The 15,159-nt window shown below is 39.6% G+C and overlaps 2 protein-coding genes across 5 annotated transcripts; one reads left to right on the top strand and one right to left on the bottom strand.

Moving 5' to 3' along the window:
* Positions 1-3,508: 3,508 nt before the first annotated feature.
* Positions 3,509-7,911, top strand: LOC105040466 (uncharacterized). Of its 4 annotated transcripts, none has more exons than XM_010917001.4 (4): positions 3,509-4,012; positions 5,045-5,245; positions 5,897-6,295; positions 6,385-7,911. In XM_010917001.4, exons 1-4 carry the CDS (start codon positions 3,620-3,622, stop codon positions 7,237-7,239), a joined length of 1,848 nt encoding a protein of 615 aa, XP_010915303.1. In that variant the 5' UTR covers positions 3,509-3,619; the 3' UTR covers positions 7,240-7,911. The 4 variants fall into 4 exon arrangements, with proteins under 4 accessions (XP_010915303.1, XP_010915302.1, XP_073110824.1 ...); XM_010917000.4 differs by having other exon boundaries at positions 6,382-7,911; XM_073254723.1 differs by having other exon boundaries at positions 3,509-4,017.
* A 3,126-nt stretch (positions 7,912-11,037) lies between these two features.
* Positions 11,038-12,646, bottom strand: LOC105040467 (glycylpeptide N-tetradecanoyltransferase 1). The gene is given in 3 exon segments (XM_019849078.3): positions 11,038-12,084; positions 12,087-12,398; positions 12,401-12,646. Coding segments are annotated over 3 exon segments (1,275 nt in total). The 5' UTR covers positions 12,477-12,646; the 3' UTR covers positions 11,038-11,197.
* Between the last annotated feature and the right edge of the window lie 2,513 nt (positions 12,647-15,159).

Genomic DNA, 15,159 nt, shown 5'->3' with positions numbered 1-15,159 from the left:
ATTCATCTGCCTCACGGCTCTTGAAGCGACTATTGTGAGATCCAATGGAGAATTGGCTTGAAGGAAGTGTATCGTTCTTTTCCACGAAAGTTACAACCCCTGTCGTATTTGTGCCACCATGCAGTCTCTCCATCCCCGTTAACCAATAGGTAGCCGTAGAAATTTTTTGTCGTAAATATTCTTAAAAATTATGATATTTTTTTTAAAAAATTATGACATTCTTTCACAAAAAATTATGACACCTCTTTCCTTTCGAAAAAATTATGACATCCTTTCACAGAATTATGACACCACTTCATAAAAATTATGATCTCCTTCACAAAAATTATGATATCCTGTGAAAGAATTATAATTTCAATGCAGGATGTCATGATATTAGTACAGGATGTCATAATTTTTTCAAATGAAAAGGGGTATCATAATTTTAATAGAGGAATGTCATAATTTTTGAAAAGAAATGTCATAATTTTTAAGAAGAAAATTTTTATTATTTTAAATTTTAAATAAAAAATAAAATTATAAATATTGAATATATATTAAAAAATAATGATTATATGATCTAATAAAATAAAATAATGTGCTTCACATCATGAGATGTTTTACACCGACGATGCACAAAGAATTTCTATAGGTAGTCGTTAAAGACTTTGGGTGTTCAGCGGACCCTCCTGCACGCCGGATGCGATCGAGCCGGACATCTGGCCCAAGTTTCCGCCAATCATGAGCTTGCTTCACCCAAACCAGCACAAGAGACACTATTCCTTCCATCCTCTCTCGAAACGCCGGATGCGATCGAGCCGGACATCTGGCCCAAGTTTCCGCCAATCATGAGCTTGCTTCACCCAAACCAGCACAAGAGACACTATTCCTTCCATCCTCTCTCGAAAACAACCTTCCAAAATAAACGCGGGGTTGACCCATCCCATTCCGACTGAGGGAGAGAAATGGGACGTAACCGCGTGTCAAACGCGTAGTTCCTACGAGATCCATAAAGTATAGTTTATAAAGAATCATAGATCCATCAACAGAGTTTTGATTGGAGGCCCTGATGGCATTTCCAAATATTTGAACTCGATTTGAATTTGCTCCATGCAATCTCCTGATCTAAAATAGTTTCACCCATGCTTGTGAAATTGTTATTACCATAGCTTTAAATTGGCAACTTATGCAGGTGCCAACAAAATATTTTTTTATTTTAGATGCCAACATATAAAATTTAAGAGAAATTTTTTGTGCACCGCCTGTGGTGTAGAAAATTCAATGTGGAGCACACCATCTTATTCGATTGGTCTACATAGCCACCGCTTCCCAACGTGTATTTAATACCAGTAGATCGATTTTTTCATTTAAAAATTTTATATGACAAAAATACTCTTCTTAAAAATTATGACACCCCTTCATAAAAATTATGACACTCCCTGCATAAAAGACTAAACTGAAGCGAGGTATCATAATTTTTGTGAATAGATGTTATAATACTGTTTCAGCATATATTCATTATCTTTTTTTCTCTGTGTAGTATTATAACATCTCTTCTTAAAAATTATGACATCTCTTTATAAAAATTATGACATCCCACTTCAATTTAGCCTTTTTATGCAGGAGGTATCATAATTTTTGTAAAAAAATATCATAATTTTTAAAAAAATATGTCATATTTTTTAAGAGATATATTTTTATCATATAAATTTTTTAAATGAAAAAACCGACTTGCTGACACTAAATACGTGTTGGGAAGCGATAGCTACGTGGATCAATCGGACAAAACGGTGCACTCCATGTTGGATTTTCTACACCGCAAGCGGTGCACAAAAAATTTTTATAAAATCTAATAATGAGGTTATAACTAGGTCATTTGGGAGACACTAAACAATAGAAGGTGCCCATATAACAATTAACAAATGACATCAATTATACATTGGATAGATCTTTAATAATTATACCAGACCAAAAAAAATCTAAATAATACTTTCTAGCTAGATTTAGGAGTTATTGTGTTATGGATCTATTTTTGTGCCGACCACGAATTGATTATGGTGTATGTGATTAAATTTATTATACTTATGATTAGATTTTATAGTACTTGTAATTAGATTTAAATAGATTTAGACCCTTAACCTAGTGAGAATGTCATGATTTAAAACATGAGAAGTATGTAAACATCCATATAGACATGTGTTTAATTAGTCTAATATTAATAATAGACTAAGTAGTTTTTAGATATCTATATAAGGCCAAAAAATCTAAATAATATATTTTAATTAGCTTTTCAGATGATATCCCGGATTATTTCAACTCCAATATATTTGTAAAATTATTTTATCAATTTAAAATTTCAGTTAAAATTATTGCATCACTTTAAAATTTCATCTGACTCTAAAATTGATTAGCGGTCAGATCTTCAAATTCTCAACTAAGAGCCAAGAATTGCATATACAAGAATTTAAGTTGATAGAGCTTAGCATAAGCTAACGTTAACTCTTTCAATAATTTGTATAGTATACTACTTAAAACCATTTTAGCTCCTTGTATTAGAGTCTATGCCATCGCTAAACAAACCAAGACCACCGTTTTTCTTAGAAGATCAACGCTGCTACAGCCTACTAAACCGGAGACCTGAATTTTAATTGGAACTTTATTGGGATTCTAGATCATCGAGAAGTTAATCGTGGTTAAGCTAAGTTTTACTTTGGGTGACGTGAAGGTTACCGAGACTTCTATGCTAAGGTAGCACCGTGAGCTACGGTTCCGTCAACTTTCTCGTCAGAATTCTGTAGGATGACCAAAGGAGAAGGAAGAATCCTCTCAAGTCCGCGGGCAGACGAAGGCACGAAGCAAAGCTGCCGGCCTAGAATGGGCTTCGGGTGGATAACTTACGATATCAGTACCACCAGGTGGACGCTCCATCCATGCTCATCCATATCGGAAGCCGTTAATTACGTGCGGGAAAGTCCCAACTGCTGGCCTTTTGGATTCGATCAAGCCGGACATATGGGGCCCTTCTCTTCCTGCACCGCGTGCACCACGTGACCATGCGCCACGCCAATCACATTCGCGTCCTTCCAACCAGTCCCAAGCAACTTCGCCCAAATCCAACCGAGCACTCGGAACGCGTCCATGTATGCCCATGCAGATCGCGAAGCAACCATCGTGAGATCCAACGGTGGATTCGCGCGAATGAAGGCGAACCATTGTTTCGCGCGAAAGATAATACCACCTCTCCCAAACCCCCCAAGAGTTGGCGCTACACCTCCTCCGAGAACGCCTTCCGGCCCGGCTTAAACTAACTGGGGCTTGACCCAAATTTGCATCCGTCTCCCAAACCCCACGAGGGAGGAAAAAAACAGAAGGGCCAGTTCTGAGTTCCCACGTGACCGCGTTCGCACGCATAGCGACACGCAAGGGAAACCAGCCCGTGTTGACGTGGGATCGAGCGAAAGAAAAGTCCGAGCTGGCCCGCGCTGGCACATCTTATTTAAGCAATCCTATTTATATCCAGAGTAGAAATCCCAAGGTACCGAAAGAGAAACCATCGGAAAGGTGGAAGAAAGAGGGGAAGGAAAGGGAGAAAAGCTTGGAATAAAGCTACCAGGGAAATATCCCAGCCCGCCGGAGAGAGATGGTGGTGAAGAAGGTTATGAGATATTCTCCGTGGGCCCCTCCGGCGCCGACGACGACGACGAAGAATAAACATAAGGTGCGGCTGGCGGTGACCAGACTCGCGGGATTGCCGTCGTCAAGGGAAGGAGGAGGAGAAGGGAAGGTGGCCGCGGTAGAGATCCAATGGAAACGGCCGAGCCGGACGGGGAGCCTCTCGTATCTCATGCGGCGGAGAAGGAAGCCGGTCCGGAGCGTTTCCCGCGAGAAAGCGGTCGGAAACAACGGCGTCGTCGACTGGGAGGAGGACGGCGATGCAAACATATGTTGCTTCTGGAATTCGGAGCTCGTTTCACGATCCGTTTCCGATCCCGATTCTATCAGCCCCATGGACGTTTTCTTCTCCATCCTATATGTGAGGTCCTCTCTGTTTCTATTTTCTGTTTCTTTTTGCTTAATTAATTATTATTACTTAGTGTCATTAGTTTGATAATACGTAACGTTACATGACCTATTAACGTTAAATGACTCAGTCCAGAAGAGGTGACCAGTCAATGGTCAGTTCATACCGGTCTTGAAGTCCCTCTTTCACACCTTCACAGTATAACCTAGTTTTTGGCTGGGTTTTTCTTCTGATGATTGACTCAACCTTTGATTAAAACGATGTGCCTTGGTTTTATTTCAATGTCTGAAGGTCATCCATTAAATATAATTTCAAATTTGTCAGAAGATACTGTTAATTTTTCATTGGAAACAGCAGGAAAATCATGCATAATTTAATAATTTGTGGAGGTCAGAGGTAAAAAACCAATAAATGTTTAGTAATACATGGGTTAATGAAAGTTCATACTTCAACGCAAATATAAGGTCTTCCTATTCCACATATCCATGTGCTATTCCAATTATTAGTTACATTTTGCTTTAGTACATTAGAAAAAAAAAAAAAAAAGAAAGTCAGTGTAGCCATTATGTATATATAAAAATGTAAATTCTGTCTAATAATAATAAAAAAGGAATACATTTTGGAAATAAACTGGGTGGAACTGAAAGACTGAATAACTTTAGCTACAAACATCGAAAGGCTTTTCTCCAAATCATATGTTTCTCATAAGTTTCTGAATAAGTTTCTGAAATACTGGATAACTGAATGTATCTCATAAGTTTCTGACGTTTGAACAAAGATGGATTGGGCCTGTGTTCCCAATTATTTTCTGTTTTTCTTAAAATCCTCCAAAAGCTTAATCAAATAAATAAATGTGAATTGAAAATTTCAGACTTGAACCAAAATTAAGCCATGCTGGTGAATCAGGTAGCAAATATAATTTGTCCACTGGAACTATGATGGGTCACAGTATCTAATGCAGAAGGCTCTTCTCCTTAGGTTATTAGATGATATCTTGGCAAAAATGTTTTCCTTTTCACTCACTGATTTACACTGATCCTCCAGGGATTCCGTGATCAACAAGGAGGGAAGGAGACTAAACTGGAAGAGGTAGGGACAGCAATGGTAAACCTAGCAGAGTGGGCGAGGTCTTACCAATCACAGAGACGAGGTGAAGAAGGGAAAGATTCCCAGCTGCAGGTCCAAAGGAAGCAGCTTCCCATCACCTTACGAATGGGAAGCTTGGCATGGGAGGCCACACTTTACGTAAGCCCCTGTATCTAACGCTCTAATTTTTGTTCATGTATGCCAGAATTTCAGTAGTGCAGGATAACGGAGAGGCTATTAAGAGAAATGTAACGAAGCTGATGTTTCTTATCTAAATACACATGTGATCATGATAATAATATGTACAAGGAATGACAATTAATCATCAATATAATACGGTACCTAACAATATGTCAATGTTTAAAGAATTGATGAAAACAGTATGATATGTTGACCTGCTTTTAGTTGAAAAAGAAGTATCTTGGTTTCAAATCATGCTATCAGCCTCCGCATAAGAGTGTGAAAGATTAAAACCATTTTATAGGGGGTAAGAGTTGCATGCATTAAGATGCTGGGCTGGTCCCAGTTGTTTAACATGCGCATCTTTCTCCACCTGTGAAACAATTACCGTGGGTTAATTTCAGTATCCTTTTCTGCTCTTCAGAATTGTAAGATATGCAAAAAATAAATACAAAATGAGATTGACAAAATTGAAAGAGAGAATATAATGAAAGTAACATTATAAATTTATAGCATCATTTCAACCAACAACAGCTACTATATTGAAAGCTAAACTGTGATTTTGTGTTTCTAATAAAACCATTTTACTGTTTGATACTAAAAAGTCTGCTGATGGTGTGGGTCATGCAGGTGACCATCAACTTTGGTGAGGCAAGAACTTCTAAAGAAACAAAAGGAACAGCAGCCCATGGAGATGAGCCCACCAAAGACAAGGAGAACCAACAAGAAGAGCAAACAAGTGATGAGGCTGGAACCGATGATTCATGTATCTTCAATGCAGAAGTTTTAGATTTGGATCAGCTCCAATCAGCAGGTGAAAAAGATAAATTAGCAGATTACAGCAAGAAAGATCATGCTGCCAGCAACAGCAGCGGCAGCAGCAGCGGCAGTGGGATATCAAGTCCAGAGACAGGATTGACTTCAAAAGAACCATTTCTTTCCTGGAGAAAGAGGAGCAAGATTGCTGGCAAAAGCAGGGAGATCCAGGATTCTTCTTGTCTTGAAAACAAATCTTCCGGAAGTGGCACAGTAAGTAATTACTAGAACATGAGCTTTTCGTATATCTTGATGATTATATGGATGGAATGATCTGAATTATTCATGTTTTTTCTCAGCAGAAAAAGGAATCATCAGGATCTGACCAAGATGATGATCCAGTTGGTAGCTGGAAAGGCAAAGAATTCATCAGCAGAGATAGGGAAACAAAGCTCAAAACTCAAGTCTTCTTTGCTTCCATCGACCAGCGAGATGAGAGCGCTGGTGGAGAGAGTGCTTGCACTGCCCTCGTTGCCGTAATTGCTAATGCACTCCACTCCAATGGACTGAACACACCAACCAGATCAGAGTTTGACGCACTTATCAGAGAAGGCTCTTCTGAGTGGAGAAAGTTATGTGATAATGTGTCCTATATAGACCGTTTCCCCAACAAACACTTTGACCTTGACACCATATTAGAAGCAAAAATAAAGCCTATATCTGTCTTGCCTGAGAAATCTTTCATTGGGTTCTTCCAACCAGAGAGTTTTGAATCATTACATGGGGCAATGTCCTTTGATGATATATGGCAAGAGATTACTACCAGCATCAGAGAAGGTGATCCTAAGGTCTATATCGTGAGTTGGAATGACCACTTCTTTTTGCTTAAGGTGGAAGCTAATGCTTATTATGTCATTGATACACTGGGGGAAAGATTGTTTGAAGGATGTAATAAAGCCTACATACTCAGGTTTGATGACTCCACGGAGATGTATAGGTTGCCAGAGAAAGGTGGAAATGAAGGTGGAAAAGAGCTACACTGCAGTGGGAAGGAGTGCTGCAGAGAGTTCATAAATAGATTTCTAGCTGCTATACCATTAAGGGAAGAGTTGGAGATTGAAAAGAAAGGAGTGGGGACAAACACAGCACTCCATCAGAGGTTACAAATAGAGTTGCATTTGACAGAGGCTGCTAATCTAATAGCGACTCAAAGTTGATCGGAGATGACACTCAACTATATTTGGAAGACACAGTCTGTTCCATTGAGTGTAGGTTGTCGAGGGTTGTAATTGTAACGTAAACTCTGTATATTTGTACAGTCTACGAGCACTAACATGATAGTTTCTGAAAAGCGGCAGAGACAAGAAAACATCTGTCTTGAAGTAGCCAATATGATATGCTTGTCAAAAATATTGACAACTGAGAGAGAGGTTGCAACGGATATCAGAAAGTCATTTCTAATTAGGATTTCCTGAAGTAGAGAAATTTTATTGGAAGCATGCATGAGCAGACAATAAAGGGAGCAAGACAGCAAAAATGGCCATCTCTGATTCTACATGCATATTTATACAATTTTTTGACTGTAAGAAGCCGAAAAAATATAGTCCAAAGTTTTTCCAGCGACGCATTTTTACCTTTTTTCTTTTTTTTTTTTTTTTTTTTTTGAGAAAGATTTCCTCCCACCTATTTGAAATGGAGGACTTTATTTTTTGAAAAGCAGGACTTGTTATGTGGTTATGCCAAATCTTCAGTATGGTTTGCAGGCCCTACCTTTATTTACCTTCTGATCATTGTATATTGTTCACCAAAACCAAGAGGATTTTTGTTTTATAGGCTTTAATTGCCAGATTATTTTCATTTTAGCCCCAATGCAAAAGGTAGCCTTTGTACTTATCCACTTCATTTCAGAGGTACCCTTCCGTACCTGAATCAACACTTCCAAGCCAAATACAGGCCCAGGTGTAATCAGTTTGATAGATCCAAATAAACGCAACAACCTTTTCAAATATTTACTGATTTTTATTTTTTTTAACAAAAAGGCAAAATGGACCTGTCCACTATATTCCTAGCAATCGGTACATGACCTGTGTAAGGAGTCTTCACAATAAAGTCTGGTTCTTAATTCATAAGGAAGACCATCCAGAATCCAAGTCTTGACATGTTTTATGACATTTTGAAACTAAGGGTAGGAGTTGTAAATGAAAATTAAGAAATCAATACAGGAACCATCTTTCACACACCAGACACAGATGGAAGATACCAGGTAATATGTAATTCTGTAAAGCATTGTAAGTAACTTAGGACCAGATTGATTCATACAGAACATCATGCTTCGTTTTGAGATTCGAGACCTTAGACCAAATATTAATTAGGGAAGCCATACTTCACCTCTTGATCAAGGAATCATGCGATAAACCATTTTTTCCGGGCAATACAAATTAATTTAGTATCATCAACATCTATGGTCAAATGATACTAAATTCAGCTGGTTTATAAGTTTATTAAATGTGTATCTACATCTTTTACCCACTTCATAAGTAACAGCTTGCTAATCTGCAAAGTCAACAATATGACTTCAATAAATGCACCAGACTACATACCCAAATTGCCATTCAGTATCTGCTGTGCAAAAATTAATATCAAACATTACTTCTCCATGGCCTGCTATCAATGGTCCCCACTTCCAATAGAAAACCTTTTGCCTGGTATTTCGTTTGTTATTCCTCAAACTCAAGTCCACTTCCCAGTACAAGCATGTTGGCAGGCCAAGACCCACTCACAAGCGATTACACATCAGGTTGCAGCTAGTGTTGCATATATTTGCTATCGTGACCCTTGTAGTTCCATGAAAGCATTCTGAGCAGATACTCGACTTCCTTGAGTTATAACATTATTTTAAGGCAGCTGAACGCAAAATTATTCTGAAGCTTCCAGTCTGCCATCCTGAGGCAAGGGCGGGGACTTCTATTTTAATTTTGAATGGGCATTCCTATCAGATATGCATTGATGAAGCTAACTGAGATGTGAAAAGGGCAACTCCAACCATATCCACTGGACCGACAAGGACAGTAACTGAATGGTGATTTACAAAACAATATCTTGAAATTACAATAACATTCAAAGCCAATAAGATATTCAATTCCAATATAGATTGACCACATTTTAGCATCAAATAGGAGAATATGAACATAAATCAATATCCATCTAAGTAGCATAGTTGGGGAAAGAAGTCTCACTGTCTCAGTGACTTCCACCACAATGGTAGAGAAGGTAACTTCCAACACCCTTGAAATGATACCATCTAAAGCTCAACTCGCTCAGCTTATACACAATTTGCCCATCCAAGCCAAACATCTTTCTACGGATCTCGCAGAAAGCACAGCATCAGCCTCCATGATAGACAACGAGGCAGTGAGCCACCAACTAGCCCCAAGTACTAAAATCTCAGGGGAAAAGATTATCAAGTGTTGTTCATATGTACTAGGGGCTTTATGATGGCTAGAAGATCATCATGTTAATACCTCCAGGATGATGCAGCGTTCTCCTTATATCCTGTTCAAGGCTCTTTGGATATACAAGAAGTAACTCTTCCAGTTGTAACCGTTGGACCTGATTCTGGTAAAAAAACCTCTTGCTTCAGCTCCACATTGAATTGCATCACCAGTATATTTGAGCTGCTAAAGAATCAGTATTTCATATATCATTGTACAAATCTTTTAACTTCTGTAATTTCAGTGATTCCACAAAATCTTGCTAATGTATTCTCATCATCAGTTCCCTATTGAACTGTCACTTATGCGTTATAACAGAATTATTATGCCTACACCTGATGATATTATCTATTCAATCTCCCATCTCATCCCTGGAGTGTACAACTCTGTCCCTGTAGGACTTCAGTAGCTTTCTAATTGAGACAATCAAAGGCTTACGAGATAATGGCTTATTTTATGGACCACCCACAATAATACAGAAAGTAGGAGTCCTGCATCATGAAAAAATTTAGAAGCCCTATCCCCCGGCATACCTCCATCCCATAAATGTATTATTATAATAATATAGTTTAAACATGTGAAGAGTATAACTCCAAGAACAGTTTGGACCTAATTGAAACATCCTAAACTAACCCATCTTAAAAAACTTTAACATCTAACCATCTTAAAAAATGCAGATCCAGCTTAGTACAATGCTATGAAAGATGGGAGTGGATAAATGTCTGCTGCAAACCAGATAATTTCTTATCCATTTTCATGATTCAAACATAATTAAATCCACTTAATTTTACACAAGGGCTATATGAAGAGAAAATACTAGTTACAGAACCAAATGCACTCAAACCAATTCTAACAAAATGAAAATTCAAAATATGATTCGATGGCATAAATTGGACTTTGGTTTCTGGCAATCTCAAATTGATGCAGATTCATTTTCTTCTGTAGCCATGAAATTTGACTTGACAAGAGCCTATTGTCTCTTAAATATAAACCATCTGTTTTTATAACCCAACAATCACTGACTTCTGTTAGTAAATTTATATGATGCAGGAGAAGAAAACAACAGTTGCTGCAATCATACGTGCTCAAATGAAACCCCTAATATAGTTAATCATAACTGAAATACAATGTGACAGCAGAATGCGATATTTAGTATGCAAAAGTATCGCTTGAATTTACCATTTCATCTGCATAAAAATGTATAAGGGGATCAATGTTTACCACAAATTAAGAGAACGGTCCTCCTGGAAGCTGATGCATCAAGTAGAATAAAAATATTAAGAACAACCCCGAACAGAGCGGCCTGTGCCTGTGAAAATACAAAACCTTGACGATAGACCATATTTTGCAAGCTTTGAAAATATCATTTTATAACTAGCCAAGCTCAAGCACATAATGAGAGACAAAGTTCCTTTTTTTTTTTTTTTTGGTGAAAGAAAAGAGACAAAGTTACTTGCAACACAAACAAGTATCAGTGAATGCAGAAAAAACATCATTTACCAACACAAATGTTATAACATTCCCTAACAAGAAAATGGAAGATCTTGCCATACTATAATTTCTGCAAACATGTGGAGTGCACGAAAAAGGCCAGATATATAGAACAACAACAACACAACAAATTGTCACAAAGAATACATACAAAAAAAAAAAGCTCCAACAAAATCTCCGAGCGAACAAGAAGCTACAAGAGCACAAGCCCAAGTTCGGAAGGTTTCAGTTGCTTTCTAATCCCATAATTGTAAAGATAGTAGTGGAGATGCCCATCTCCTGGCCCAAACTTCAGCTCCTTGAGGAAAATCTCGTTCTCCATCACATCCAAGGCATTGAACACATCATAGTCCCTCTGCTTCGCCACGATCAGTGCATCATTCATGAGCTGCGGCCATGATGTTTCCGTGGCCACATTATAGAATGAGTACGCAGCCTTCAGCACCGAGTAATTCTGGTTCGAAATGATCGAAGATGGCAATGTATAGAAGCTAAAGAAGTCGGTGACCTCATGCGTCTCGGGGCTCTCCACCAGGTAGCTATCCACCACGTCCTCCCTCGGAAGAAGCCAATGCTCGACATCGTTCTCATCGAACTCCGGGGCAACCGCGAACCGGCTGAGATACCCCCTCAGCAGGCGGGTAACCGCGGGCACGTCCCGGTACTCCATCTTCCGGAGTCCTGGGGTGGCCGTGGACTCCAGCAGCTTGTAAAGCCCGATGGTGCGACTCATGGTCATCCGGTCCCCGAGATGGGAGAAGCCGACGTCGATCAGCTTCTTGGGGTTCAGCGGCCGGTGCCAGTACTGGCACGTGGCGACCGGGGTCGGGATGACCACCCCGGCGGTATACGCCGCCTGCCAGGTGTCCTCCAGATGGACCCGCCGGGTGACCTCCTTGATCAGGACCGGCGCGAGCCGCTTCGAGCGGAGATTCTTGTGGACGCAGAGGAAACTGACCTCGGCCATCCGGACGACGGCGTCGCGGATCCTGGCGGGCACGGCGGTGATTAACGCGACGAGCTTCTTGGAGGCCTTGACGCGGACGCCGATGTGCCAGGCTTTGAAGAAGCCGGGGGGCGGAGGGCCCAGCGGAGGAAGGGTTGGGAGTAGTTGAAGCGGAAGAGGTTCTCGTCGTCCTCGACGTAGTTGAGGGAGAGAAGGTGGTAGACCTCGGCGCAGGTGGCGGCGTCGTCGACGTCGACGGCGGACCACTCGTAAAGGGCGGGAAGGTTATAGGGTTCCGGGCGGACGGCGGAGAGAGGCGACGGGGGTTCGATGGGGCCCTCCGGGAGGGAGGTGTCGCCGAGGTCCTTGAACTGCCCCACGGGCTGGGTCTCCCAGAAGCGATGGCGGTTCGGGAGGGCCGGGGATTCTTGGATTCTGAGACATGGTCCTCGACGGAGGAACCCTCGGGATCAGGAGTCGGAATAGGGTTAGGGGTTTAGTTGCCATTGGAGGAGCTGGGCGCCATGGTCGCGGGGATGGTTGGAAACCTAGATCATCGACGGAATGGACGACGGGAGAAGATGGCGGCGGCTCTTATTAGAGCCCTGGCTCGGATGTTCTTTTATGAAGAAGAATAGGATTGCGGCGCCGGAGGGAGAAGCCGGAATCGGAAGCCGGAAGCCCAGCAGAGGGGATCGGCCCTGCTGGGCTGGGCTGGGCTTAGCTAGGTTGTCACGGTGAAATTTCCAAGCCATTCATGGGCTGAATTCAAGGAGAACAACGTTTAGGTGGCCCAATTATGAGCACCAAAGTCATTATCCAACGCATTTTCGTGCTATCAGCTTGATGAAATGCTAGCTCAAAGTCTCAAGCTTAAGGTGAATTTAACTTTGATTTGTCTTTTCCTTGGTAGGCAAGTTCAACATAAACTAGTGATAACTATATGGATCCACCGGCGACCTAGTGACTCGGGATCTAGGTCGATCTATAATTTGAATTTAACTTTATTTTATTGATTTCTTAAAGAAATAATTCGTCAGCAATTAACTTCAGGTCGTTTTTTAATTGGAATTTTTTATACAGATCCTTAACGGTAAATGAAAATTTATTTATAGGTTTTATATTAGTTCTTAATTTGCTTTAAGACAGATCCATCAAAAAAATTTATGTATGCATCTTTTTCAGCTCTTCATGATTTATCAACCTGTTAAGATAACACATGATTGATAGGGATTGAAAAAAAAGATTTATATTATTATTATTTTAATTAACTTTCAGTATTGATGAGGATCCATCTTAAAATAAATTGAGAGCTGATACTGGTCCTATAAATGACTTTTACTTGCTATCATTCAGCTTTAAAATAAGAAAAAATTTTCATGAAAATGACATGTCAACGTTTCATCCATCCCAGTTGTTCCTCTAAAATGGTCACCTTATAAGTTCAATTAATACATTGGAGATGGACAAAAATTTTCCAAGCAAAAATATTTATTGTAAATTGTTGCTTCAATTGTTATACTTCTTAAACCTTTATTGCAGACCTTCTACACTACTCTTTGGTTGTAGCACAAATAAGAAACAATCATAAATTATATTTTCTAAAAAAAATTATGTAAGAAAAATATATATATATTAAAGAAAATAACAAATATGTACCCAAAACAAGAAAATAACAAATGATAAAATTCCAATAGTAAAGTATTGAAACTTTCTAATATTATTCTAAATTAGTACAATTTCAAAAATGACAAATGATAAAATGAAGTATATTTCCTTTACTTTCATTTTTCTTCAAAAATTCTTCAAAGAAATGCCATAACTCGCCTAAGCATTTATTATATAATATATTTATTTAATTCAATGAATTTACGAGCTTGAACTACTTTCTTGGTGGTTGAGTCCATCTGAGTTATATCTATGGTCAAGCATTCAGAACCATTTTAGAGGCAGTAACCTATGATCTCCTTATTCCAAGATTGCTAGTCTGGTTAAACCTGATGTCACCTATGGAGTTATTCAATGTATGAGTACTTTGATCCTTCTTGTAAGGAGTGCAAATCTCCTGGATTCTTTCCACATGATCACTTGGGCCTTCGAGGGTCTGGAATTGGTCCTGGATTAACGTAATGACCAAAGTATAACAAACTTAGCTTTCTTTCTCGTTAATGAATCAATTATTATAACTAGGCTTCAGATGCTTCTTTCTCATATTTCAAATGTCCCAATTATATATGTCTGGTACTCAAATATGGCATCCACTTGCAGTACGAGCAAACATCAGAAACCAAGTTCAAGATCAAGACTGCATGCTCCCTCATTCACCACCGTTCTTTTGCGACTTAATATCTGGAAAATTTGTATACAAAGCTGAACACATTTATACCTAGGAACTTAAAAACTCGCACGGCTAAAAGATGGATAAAATGGATTGTTAGGAACAGAAAAGAGAAAAGAACAAAATAGAAAAATACAAGAAATCAATGTAGCTTTCTTTAGTCATATTATTGAATATTCCATGCTGAAAGCAAGAAACCAAGAATCTTCCCCCCCCCCTCCCCCTCCTTTATCGGAAGCCTTTAGTGTTGGTCATAATCTCTGACAAGATCGGGGAAAGTCTGGGCTATCATGCGGGCGAGCAAGCATGGGCAGAAGCACCACATGAGGAGGATAGAAGCACTTGTGAAGAAGAAAAGAACCGAGACGGTGATCACCAGCTTCATAAGCAAGGTCCAGAAGTCGTCGGTCGAGTAGACGAGTTCACTCATGAAGATCCCCAGACTAAGAATGAGGGACATGGTGAGCGCCGTGCTCATGCCTATGATCAGTTCGTCACATGGTGACAGCCCATATGGCGTCGGCTCTCCTTGTCTGCCTCTCCGCATCTCTTCTCTCACTCTCTGCAAAACAAACATCAAGGGCTTTGAGTGCAACATAATGTTCAAGATACAAAGGCAAGAATTCAAAACAACAACAACAACAACAACAAGAAGAACTGCCTGAGGAAAGAAGTGCAGATTTAAGAACTCAGACAAGTAGTAGTGGAGGAAGAAGCAGCAATAACTCAACCAAGAAGAAGAAGAACTGATTGTAGAAGATGGTGAAGAAGAAGATGAACAACAAGGAGAAGGTGAAGAAGGAGAAGAATACGTTCCATTGAAAGAAGAAGAAGAACCAGCAGGGAAGGAAAGAAGAACTTACTTCCGTTG

The sequence above is a fragment of the Elaeis guineensis genome, chromosome 3 (genome assembly GCF_000442705.2).
Source record: "Elaeis guineensis isolate ETL-2024a chromosome 3, EG11, whole genome shotgun sequence".
In the NCBI taxonomy this organism is placed as follows: Eukaryota; Viridiplantae; Streptophyta; class Magnoliopsida; order Arecales; family Arecaceae; genus Elaeis; species Elaeis guineensis.
Note: the sequence above shows the minus strand (reverse complement) of the source record. Positions and strands in the feature narration are given on the sequence as shown.